Source organism: Argiope bruennichi, chromosome X2 (assembly GCF_947563725.1).
Source record: "Argiope bruennichi chromosome X2, qqArgBrue1.1, whole genome shotgun sequence".
Taxonomy (NCBI): domain Eukaryota; kingdom Metazoa; phylum Arthropoda; class Arachnida; order Araneae; family Araneidae; genus Argiope; species Argiope bruennichi.
Window position 1 is genome coordinate 6,601,473 of NC_079163.1, and position 12,312 is coordinate 6,613,784.

The 12,312-nt window shown below is 31.3% G+C and overlaps 1 protein-coding gene across 2 annotated transcripts in view; it reads right to left on the minus strand.

Moving 5' to 3' along the window:
* Window positions 1-12,312, minus strand: part of LOC129960175 (probable tRNA (uracil-O(2)-)-methyltransferase) — a 65,601-nt gene that overhangs the window by 16,470 nt on the left and 36,819 nt on the right. The window contains exons 8-11 of one of the 2 annotated variants that reach the window (XM_056073382.1): window positions 8,766-8,872; window positions 8,500-8,683; window positions 4,083-4,208; window positions 1,036-1,174 (exon numbers count right to left, since the gene is read on the minus strand). In XM_056073382.1, coding sequence (XP_055929357.1) covers window positions 4,098-4,208; window positions 8,500-8,683; window positions 8,766-8,872 — 402 coding nt within the window. In that variant the 3' untranslated portion in view covers window positions 1,036-1,174; window positions 4,083-4,097. Of the gene's footprint in view, window positions 1-819; window positions 1,175-4,082; window positions 4,209-8,499; window positions 8,684-8,765; window positions 8,873-12,312 lie in introns of those variants that run through there. The other variant, XM_056073381.1, reaches the window with a different exon arrangement.

Below are 12,312 nucleotides of genomic sequence, written 5' to 3' on the forward strand. Positions count from 1 at the left end.
AAGAGCGTAAAAAATTAAGGAAAAAAATTGCATTAGTCAAATTGTGCCCGTTTTCACAAGAATGAATTACCATTGGGTATTACAACTCTGAATTTTGCCTAATTAAAAATAAGAAACGCACTTTTCTTGATTAATAAATATTTTAATGAGTAATATAAATGTATTGATACGAAATAATTGCATTTTACTAGACATTCTGACCAAATAGCTTATTTTATTTAGATTCGAAGTTTCCGAGTCTATTTTGGAGGGTTACACAAACCTGCTATTTTCTATCCAATTTTTAAAAAAAGAGCGATAATACTGTATTTATTACTGCTCTAAGCTAAAGATGTTTATTTCTTGAAAAGAATAATTTTCTATTATAGCTTTTCATGAAGTTGCTTTTGGAATTGTAGATTTTAAAAAAAGGGAATCAATAAATACTTTTGATTGAAAGTAAACATACTTTCTAAAAGAAAATGACAGACTATTTGATAACTATTCAGTTTGATGATCGACACATGTAAATTGGAAATAAGAAGTGATTTTCGGATTCCTATTCATAAAACATAGAATACAGTTAAAAAGATGTACAAAAACAAGGCAGAGAAAAATTTGTCTTCTTTAAAATAGTTGCTTATATTTTAGGAAGTATTCACTATATTTTGTTGGATACCAAATATTTTTTTGTAGTATTAATATTCATAAAACTAATTGCAAAATTAATAAACAAGTTAATTACATAACAATACTATTTTTAAACTCATCAGTCTTGATCAATACCTTTTTTATAATACTGAGAGCTGAACAGGTGAAATAAAAACAATACACACATACCTCCTTGATTCCAATAAAAAGTTGTGTCTTGTCTTTGCACAGCTACTGTAGAATTGGTTGCTAGCAAATGGTTGACAACTTTTTTGATTATGGAGTTAATAGTCTCTTTATTTAACTGCGAACAGTTCTGTACTTTTTCTATAGATTCTCTAGGAATAAAATTAGGCACCCATGTTGTAAGTGGCCTTTCCTCAGATGGCTCATTCCCTGTCCACGTAGAAATTGCAAAGTAGTTTTCATTGTTTGGAGAAAATTTAGGCCCTTTCAAATTAGAGGCAATGAATTTTTTTCTCTGTTTATCTATTTCAGGTTCATCTTCCCTACTGTAATTACGATGAGTACAAACTACACATGTCTGAAATTAAATAAAAACAATCGATTTACAAAGCAGATATAAAGGAGGATAAAAAATGCAGTTTTATTTATCAGTGACAGAAATAGAAAGGAACATATAAATACAAAACTGAAAACGAAAATGCTTAAAAAAATTACACTTTTAAACAACAAAGAATTCTCTTTTACCATTCATTCTCGGATTCTAAAACCCTAAGCGCTTTTGCGCATGCACCGAGATGTGTTTATTTAGACAAAATAGGGGTGAGGGGAAGCATGAAAGGAGATGTTTACATTTAACTATATGGTGAACTCGGATTACACGCGGACTAACAAGGCGTAAAAACCGCAGGTTTATAACACAGTCATAAAAAGATACTAATTCGCAATAAAATACTTTATAGCAATTTTACTTACTGTGAGGGATCTAAACATTAAATCATGATGAATAAATGGAGGATTTCTTTTAGATAGATTCCTTAGGAAGACTACCTATTGCAATGGTTCTTATGATATGACTATGAGAAAACTTCAGCAGATCTTCACTGATAATAGTTCCTAGAATTCAAAACCATCCTTCGTTCAAAAATTTATATTATATATGTAACATTATTTTATGTGAAGTAGAATGCAATTTGAAGACAGTGAAGATACTTTTAATTTCGTGACGTCGTTTTATTTCATTTTGAAGAAGCAGACATATGTACAAGCGATGAAGACACAGAACGACACAGAAAAAGAATGAGGAAAAAGCTCTTGGAAATTTTATCCCTGGTTTTATATAACCAGAGAAATTGATAGGGAAAATATTTCTTTACAGTGCTAATATATTATTAAGATTTTGATAGGGATATCTGCCGCATGTCAATCACATGTAGGGGAAACACAAGGATCTTTTAAAAAAGAATGTGCTTACTGGACATTTTTTACCCCTTCACGCCGAGCGTGTGAAAGTATCGGAGTTTAGCCGATCCAGCAATTTTAAAAAGCGTATCTTGCATTAATTAAGTAGAGAAAGTGGATCTGGATCACGAAATAAGAGAATATTTTTAGAATGAAGTTACTATGGGCTAAATTAAGATAAAATATTGGAAATTAATTAAATTGAAATTTAAAATGTCATTACATATTACACACACACACGCTAGCACGCATAACGCTTTTTCCATTTGATCTTGTAAACAAGATAACTAGAATAGCTTTGTTTTGATTTTAATAGGCTTGGAATATGTTGTAAGGAATGTAAAAACTTCGGATGTGTCCGTAGATGAGTCATCTAGCCCAAACGGGGTGGACATGTTTATTTCTCTATAACTTCCTTAATATAGAAGATAGAAAAAAATCAAATTAGCTAAATTAGCACCCCATTAATTCGAAACAATTTCTCGTATTTAAAGTTCTGCGATAGCTGCAATTGCTTAGAAGTTGGGGCCTAAAAAGTGATTTTCAAGCCCTAATTTTGACTATTTTTAACATCAAAAATTTACATAACCAGTTTTATAAAAAAGATCTATTTTTTTTTTATTTCCATTGCATGAAATTACTTAAATGCCCATGAAATAAAGATTTAAAGCTTTAATAATATTAACTAAATAAAAGAAAGGAAGAGACATATTTAATGGCAACATTATGTAACGCGATCATCTTACAAAGTTTTTAAGTTCACCTTAAATATATAAATTCGTTTTATTCCATCCGAGAGGAATTTTATGTACAAGCGATGATAAAACTGACGTCTGTTCACATAACGATACAAGTGCAAAAAAGTGAAAGAGACCGAATTTTTTTCCTCAGCGATTTTGTACTATGATATCCACAATGACTTAAATCAATGAAATTCGTTTTTGTTGTCTTGTGATTACAAGTGTAATTTTGTATCAAATTTTGGAATGAAACAGTTTGGAAAATAGGCGTCCAAACACGCGTTCCCACAATAGATTCAGTAAAAATGCTAGATTCATGTCAAAGATTATTTTGTAACTATAATCAGATCTGTAATTTATAAATACTTTGCATGGAGTTGATGAACGCCATATAAGGTATTTGTGGCCTTATCCAAGGTCCACAGTTTTATGCGGGGATACGAAGGAAAATTAATTGAAGGTCATGCAAAAATATTTCTGGTAGACCATTTAAATAATTTTTTGTCTAAGGATTAAAGGGAATTTGACAATAGAATAAAAGAAATCTACTTTTTCCTTCTAACTTGTCGTGAGGAATTATTTTTAAAATTTGGCAATACATGATTTGTCATTGAATTTTTAAAGTTAAAATACCTTTATTTTGTCATTGAATTTTTTTAATAACATTGAGATTAGCAACGGTAGGTAATCTCAATCACATTTAATGATAAAATATTTTCCGTAACAGCTCAGAAAGTTTTTTTTCTCTTGAACTAGCGATATAAGTAATGAATATGCAGCTTTGAGTTACAATAAAATAATACGATCAGAAACGACAAAACATTCACATACATGAAAAGATGAAAAAGTATCTAATGGGGCGAAAATCAAGGTCAAAGAATGAAGAACTCCCGAAATGCGGCCATTCTTTCGCACTTCACTCCTTAGCGAGATAGAATCGTGGTAGTTTGGGGATACTGAAACAGTTATAACAGAATAAATGCAGTGCAACCTCGCTTAGGTAACAGGTGTGATTATAGAATTAACGTGCATAACTCGTTTCCGAATGTTATTCGTAATGCGAAATAATTTTTTTCCATAGGAATCCATGTAAAATAGACCGATGCGTTGCATTGCGGGAAAAAAAAAATACTCAAACAAATTTATGGTAATGTAATTTATTATTTATAATCCATGCTTTTCTTTACAAGAAAGTTATCTGAAGACACTGACTACACTCAAAAAGTTCGCGAAAACGAAACACAGAATTATCGTTAAATGAATTTGTTGAATCTATTGTTTACCTACTTTCCAAATCTCCTCCTAAGTATTTTGCTGGGATATAGAATGCAGCTCCTTAAACCTTCGGTACTTCTGGTTATATTCTTCCAACAGCTCATCGAGGTCGTTGCTATCTACCTCTAGTCCCATAATCTTGAAAACACAATCTAGTCTGTTAAGGTTTCACAGATACTTGCTTAAAACACTAGGAGTCGCATTCGACAACGCTATTAAACCAAAACTATTTCCTTTCAAATATAAAGTAATCTTTAAATAAACACTCAACACAGACTCATAACCAAGATATAAGTCAATTCAGTACGTGACGCCACGATGTCTCCCCGTCACTTGTTCTGAAGAACATCACTTGTTAATTTTTTAAAAACACTTTATCAAGATTCTACTTAGATCAAGTCAAACTACCAAAATCCATGTTAACTTCCAGTCACTGCCATGGAGGATAGTCCTTTGCTCTAAGTACGGGTGCTAAGACAACCTTACCATCAAAATTATTAATTTTTTTAAACATTTTTTAACTCGTTATTCAAATCATTCGTTACGAGAGGTTTACATTAAAACGAGATATAACTATGAGAATTTAACAATTTTTTTAAAAAATTGTCAGCAATATTATATAAATTCCATTTTACAGACCCCATTCATTAATTTTTGAATAATCTTAATTAAACTATATAATTTCATTATAAAAGTATCCGACTGCTGTTAATTTATAAAAATAAAATTCAAGGAAAGTATATCGCTCAACGTGGAAGTATTGCTCTCTTTTAAAAAATGTAAATTACATTCGTGAAAGGGACCATCTACATTTTCCACTTGCTATCACTCTTTTTTCTATCATTTCAATTGTCCCATATAATGAGAAATATCCAGATATAAAATTTTAGACAAATCGTTCGTTCCAAATAAACAAAGACGTACAAGAAAAAAGATATGACGGGTGCTTCAATGTTTGTAAATAAGCCATTCTGTTAATATGATAACTTCGAAATTTTTTTTCAGAACAAAACTTATACCATTAGATGCGATAAAGCTCACCCATAGTGAGTAGTTAAAAATTAAGCGCTTTAGTAAAAAAAGTGATACAATAGAATCGAGTACCAGGTTTTTCACCCAAGCGAAAACATCCTCGCGCCAAACGTCCGTCATCTTGGATGACTATAAGAAGTAGCAAGATTAACTCCACTCCATTCAACACACAAAAAACAGGAACAATATGACAGCCGGACGTGAGTCATGTATAACAAAATTATTAAAAATGGAAATTATGCCATTAATGGGACCAAAAATGAAAATTATGAAATAAAATATTGGAATAAATCTAGTTATCTCAAAATTGACTAAAGAGAATCCAAAATTAAAAAAACTGGATAAAACTGTAGTAGAAAACACACCACTAATTTCACTTCTCCTAGCCTTCTTTCTCTAAAAAACTCATCCAGTCACACAAAATCTTACCATCGATCAGAATTTCAACCAAAACCCAAAGTATAGGCATACTCTCGTTGCTACACTCGAACCAATTACCCTTTTCAAACCGACCTTTTAATATAGTGACCGTTCTCTCTTTCAAACTAGCACACAATTCGGCTGCTACTTGCAAAGCCGTGTGAGAAGATGCCATAACAGATTTTAAGAAAAAACCCTGAAAAAGGCGAGAAAAACAGAATTGCCAGCTGCATTAGCCAGGGACGTAAAAAAGATACCTCTAAACATAAAGCTGTTAGTGAAATAACCGACGAGCAAAAACTAACGTATATAGACAGAATTTTACTGAGATAGCAACTGCTAATTTTAATTCTTAAAGAAACCACGTTGTTTTTGAGGAATTTAAAACGGCAAATGCAAACAGCAAAGCATAAGCATATAATTAGTTTGTTGTCAGCAAAGGAGTGTTAGAGGTTAAAGATAAAATTGTAGGAAGAATTTAAAGCGAGCAGGGTCCTGTATTACAATACAACTTGCTTTACGTTCCTTTAACAGTAAAGTTCCTAGAAAAAATTACAATAAGAAAACCGAGAATTTTCCTATAGTCATTTCTAAATCTAAAAGTGCATTTATACTGCACAAAACAAGATCACTTAACATTTTGGGACGGACCTCCTAATTTTGAACCAAGGTCAAGTGTTAAGGATGGCATCTGAGCTGATGCCCATCTCCCCTCGCCAAACTTTCGCACCACACCAGAGGGAGGGCATTTGGGCCAGATGGATTTAACGCGCACCAGACCTGAATACATGGCGGTTCCTTGGTGGATTCAGGTCTCGACCTGGAATCCGACGGGCCCAAAGCCTATTTTTTACCATCAAGCCACCGCAGCCCATTTTCGCAAGAGAGAAACTTACGTAAAGAAGGTTTATAGTAACCCGCGAAAGAGATGTCTAACTCTGTGAAAGTTGAAACGGTAGAACTGCATTCCAAAGTGGCAAAGAAAATTCGGACATTTAAATGAAAATGATCAAGGAACTAAAAATTGAAAGAATGGTTCAAGGATTAAATTTTAATTGCGAAAATTCTGTGAAGGACTGAAAAAATCAGTATCCATTTAAAAAAGCTTGTTAATCGCGTTCCGAAAGAATCGAAATTTAAAAGTAAAGAACTCTCAGAACGCATTCTGATGCCTGCAGATCTAAGCAAAACCATCACCTGCAGTTCTTACAATTTTGTTATTTGCATTGATAATACATTACATAATGTAATAAATTTCCTGATAACTATATAACTATAGTGGAGAAACAGATTTAAAAGAAAAGTAAAACAATCTGCACAGGTGACGAATTAGAATATTGTAGAATTTGAAATATTCCTTCAAGAACAAGATACCCGAAGTGAAACATCAGCTGTTTTAACTCCCCAATAAAACTGTGTAACAGAATGGACAAATTATACAGACGTCAAAATGGACAGTTGTCATTCAATACAAAATCTGAACTACCTCTTCTCTGCTAACTTCTACTTCGACCTCCTTTTTATTAACTTGTGGGGAGAAGCAAATTGGTTCGCAATCGTTTATCTAACAAGAGTATACCTTACCTAAAGGAAAATTCAATTCAATATCGATGAGTTGCCACGGTTTAAATTTTTTTTAAATGCCAGAATGTGGCAATATATTGCACTGGATTTTACGGGATCGACGAACGTGGTTACACATCCCAATTTGTCATAATTCAATACAGTACAGCAAAATCCCTTTAGTAGGGGTTTCAAGGAATCATTCAAAATGACAAATTGTCGAGAACAATGATCGAATGCATAATGCACTAACGAGGTTTCTCTGTAATAAGAATAAAAGCAATTAAGCGTCATTTTCGGTATTTTGGAACAAATCTGCGCTTTTTTAATAACCTATAATTGATTAAACAAATACCATATATAAGTGATAAGTTCACCAATTAAAACAGTAAAAATCAAAGTTTGAATATTTTTTCAAGTCATAACAAATTTGGGACAGTTCACATTCCCTACTGCCCTTTCAGAATAACCATTTCAGTATTACTTTTGAGGTAACCAAAGAAAAGATCATTAAGCGTTATTTTAATATGTATTCACTCCCCACCCCCTGAATTTTTCTCACCTAGATTTCTCCTCCGAATTTTTCACTTTTGTTGATTTTCTGTCTGGATATATTCAGCAATCTTTTCTTGATACATCCAGTAAACAATGCTTCACAACTATGCCTTTGATTTACAGTATTCAATGTCTGAGGAAGGGTTAGGGGTGCTTACTTTGCATTTTTCGAGAAGAGACCCCCCCCCCCCCAAAATAGGCCCTTTTAAGGTGCTTAAAAATGGCTTGCAAATTTAAGTTTTCAACACTTTCTATAATACTATGCACCCTGAGGCAGAAAATTACCAAACATGATCGGACTCCAATAACCACAATTAAAGACAATACTCCACAGCTGCTTTTGATCTCTATATTTTGCGAAAGTTCTAAAAAAGTGCCAATCCCTTAGGAGTTGCAAAAAAATCGGTCCTCTCGAAACTAATGGAGAGATACCGACAAATGATGATGAACAAATGCTATAACTGAGAGGAGAAGATAAAAACCAAATGAAGCTGATTGAAAAATGATTGTAATAATTGTTGAATGCAGTGCTTCTTCCAAAAGCTCACATTAACTCCTCCTTTTTTCTTCAGATTGAAAAGCAGTAGCAAATGTTATAATCTTGTTTGATACTGGATGTTTAGTTAGTAAGGGGGAAAATTTTAGAATATTAACAATGGCACTAATGAAAATGATTAAAGCAATAAAACTGTGACTATGAATAGTTCATTTCAACTCCTTGGTTATAGGCCTAACTAATACAACTAACTAACTTAATGTCCATATCTACTACAAATTTACCGGGTAATTACATATAAATTTTATGTCATTAAACAGTTGTTTGTAGTTTTAAAAAATGAAAAATGAAAAAGATACTTACCCTTTTTGTAGATGGTATTCTCAGTTTATCTATCTCAGCATGGAATCCCATAGTTGTACAGAGAGAAAGCAAGAACTTTAAGTAAGATTGATATTGAGTTTCTTTATGATGAATTCTTTCATACTTGCCATCAAATGTATAAAAACAACAAGGCAGTAAAAACACTTTCATATCGTAACTGGATCTGTGCGATATCAAACAATGCTTTATTAAAAAATATACATATCACAAAGAGCATGATTAAAAAAAAATTTTTTTTTTCTTACCTTGAAGCAATAACTGGAATCCAGGGAGTTAGTTCATCAGCATGATTACCAATAATCCAATCATATCCAGGATAGCGTTGCTTATCGTTTGGTTGAATGACTTTTTCCTAATAATAAATTAAAAAGATAAACTTCAAAGAACTATTTGGAGGAAAAAAGAAATCTTAATTCAAGATATTAACTGAAAATCGTGACATTAATTTTTACTTGCAAGTAATAAAAACACCAGTTTGAGTTAGAAACACTGTTAAAATAAAGACATTTCAGTTATAGTTCTGCATTATACAAGATGTCCAAACAAGTGAAAGAAGTATTTATTTCCTTAAATGCTGCTCTTTGACATATATTTTCAATTATAAAATTTCATCTAATAAGGTGGGCAATTATATGAAAGCATTTTGGTTTCTGTTGAAGTTGATTAAAAAAAGATACGGAAATTAAATATTTATATAATCCTTATAAAGCTAAGTGTCAATTAGCGAAGCGTTTCTTTCAAATTCACTTATGGAAACAAATTCTCACGTTTCTAATTTCAAATAATCGTATATTTAATTATAAATTTAAAGAAGTGTATTGCAAATTTAAAAGGACATATTTATTGTAAAAATGTAAATTTATTTCATACAGAAAAATTACTACATATGCAAATATTTACTTAATAGTACATCTTCCAATCGTCAAGACTAGAAAGAAATTTGGTAATCAACCAGTTCAATTGAATTAGTTAAGTCACAACTACGATTTTATAAACAAAGGAAAAGAAACTTGAATGTATGAAAATTTAAGACACTCTTAGAGATGTAGTGCAATATTGTAGGTATTGCCATGCCAAGGAAGTCAATAAAATGAATAATCAATAAACGTTAAATCTTTGACTATGAAATTTTAAAAATATTTTCATATTTTACGAAAGTGAAGAAAATAAGTTACGAATACGACAATTTCTCCCCTCCAAATGATTTTTAAGCCAGAAACCGGGTAAATAGCTCTCTCCCCTCTCCAACACCAAAAACTTTACTATGAGCTATTTAAACTAATTTTAAAAGGGGATTTTTTTGTGGGATGCAATTTAGTCAGTAGCATTAGCAGTATTTATTTTCTTATACTAGCAGAGAAATAGCTACATTTACACTTATTCCTTACCATAATTAAACAAAATTGTTCTGTCCTTTTGTTCCTAATTATTGTTGCAATTTCTGGAATTGTAAACAACTAAAAGATTTCGTCAATATGCAAGAAATCTGATGTTTATTTCTCTCGCATATTTATTCGACACTAAACTTGCTTTCTATTTAATAAAGTGATATCTCACATCAATATGTTTTGATCTCTTATGGTATTCTGGGATTTTCCACAAATTTTAAAGCATCATTAACATACACTACAGGTGCATAATTTGTTACATCAATTTCATTATGTAACCTATTCAGCCAAATAATCTGTGGCACCTTCACATGTGTCAGCATAGTAGAGAGAAGTCCGATCGTCCACTTCAATGATTACTTAGATATAGTAAGCCATAATTTGACATATCTTTCAAATATTTTAAACTTCATTTCACAATTTGAATTTAAATATATTAATATCCTGTTAGAAAGCAATATTTGGGCCATGTTGGGAAGGATCTTGTAATTTTGTACCTTGCGCAGACGATGAGGACTAAACTAAGCTGGTATCCCCTTTCCAAACTCCCGTACCCCCACCCCCCGGGAAGACGTTTGGTCCACAGCATCAGATTTAACATGTATAAACTCAACGTTCGCAATATATATTTCTTTTTAAAATTTTCAATTTTATTATTTATATTTACGGAAAATTCCCTTTCATCTATGGCCTCGTCATGGAATAGAATCATTGAGATATTACTTACATGCAGACTGAATTCTACTGAATCGTAAAACACATTAAAAAAATTGTCAAATTCTATTAAAATAGAATCGCATCTTTTTCTTATAGTCGCCAGCAATTCACAAAGACAGAATAACTTTCATTTTGTTGCAGAAGGAATGAGTTTGTTTGATTCTCCAGGGGCCTAAACTTATTCTTCTAAGTGTATAATTGAAAGGGGTTTATCCAAAACTCTACAAATGTAGGCATACACTAAGTCTTAACATTTTGTCCTCACAGGATCCAGTACTAACTTCGTTGATATTGGCATACGAATTTTTGTTTCAAAAACCAAACTAATAAGTAACCTTCAGCAACTAAATGTTCGCCCACAGGGTAAGTAGTGAGAAATTGTTGCAAAAATACAGTACTTTTAAGCATTTTTTTAAGACACCTAAGCCAAAAAATAAATTAAGAACCTTTTTACATGTACGCATATGTAAATCTGCGTATTTTTAGTTTTATAATATTGCATTATTTTTATTTAAAAATTAATTTTAAATATGTATTCTTTAAATTTTAATATTTATTTCTGTATTTGCATAATATTTGCACAACATCTTCTCTTGTAAAATAAGAAAATCATCTGCATACATTCAGATAATGGAGGAGAATTTAGAGGATTAAGGTTCCAAAAAGACTTGAAAAATATGGGTATTAAGGTGGAATTTACCATAGTTCATACTCCAGAGGAAAACGGAGTAGCCAAAAGATTTAATTACGGAGCTTGCGAAGGAATCAAAACTTTATTAAAAAGTAGTGGTCTACCCGAGAATTTTTGGGGTGAAGCTCTTCTAACATTTACTTACTGCTGAAACCGAAGCGTCCATAGAAACTTAAAAAAATATTTTTGGAAATTTTAAAATATGCGTTTTTAAAATTTTAATCTTTGACAAGAAACTAATTTTTATATTTTAATCGAAATATTCTAATACGATATGAAAAATTCTAAAAATGGTTATAACTTCGTTTAGAGGTTGAATCGAAACCTCAACACTTATTTAGACTGGCAACATTATCTTTAAAAAAAAAAAAGGAATACAAGGAAATTCTGAAAATTTGAGTTATGAGCAAACGGAATAGAATCAATATTAGAGATTTAAATTTGGATGAGATTTTTAATCGATGAAAATTTACATAATTGATAAAATAAGTACATAATGGAAAAACGGGAAGGGGGTGGGGGTGGAATTATTTGGAAAAGTCATTTGGGGAAAGGGACCTCTATCATTTCCTAACACAAACGTCTATGTTAATTGGTAGCAAACATAATTAATCAGTTAGGAAATTCGAATTAGTTAAAAAAACGTAATATCAGATAATGCTGACAGTTTTATAACTATGAATTTAAACTCAAATACGAAACAAAATGTATAATTAGATAATTTTTATATCTCTATGTGTATAATTTAAAAAAATGACTCATAAGAAGTAACTGACTATTTTTTTCCTAATCTTAAAATCCTCAACTCAAAATTTAAAATGACAAAAATGTGACAGAATTTTCTGATATTGATAAATTTAATTGAATGAACTAATACATACCGCATTTATTTTGCCTTTATTTTTATTTAAAAAAAAGGCTAGATTATATAATATCTATGAGAACAGAAATAATAAGCAGAAAAACAAGAAAGGAGTAGAGAAACAATATTATTAC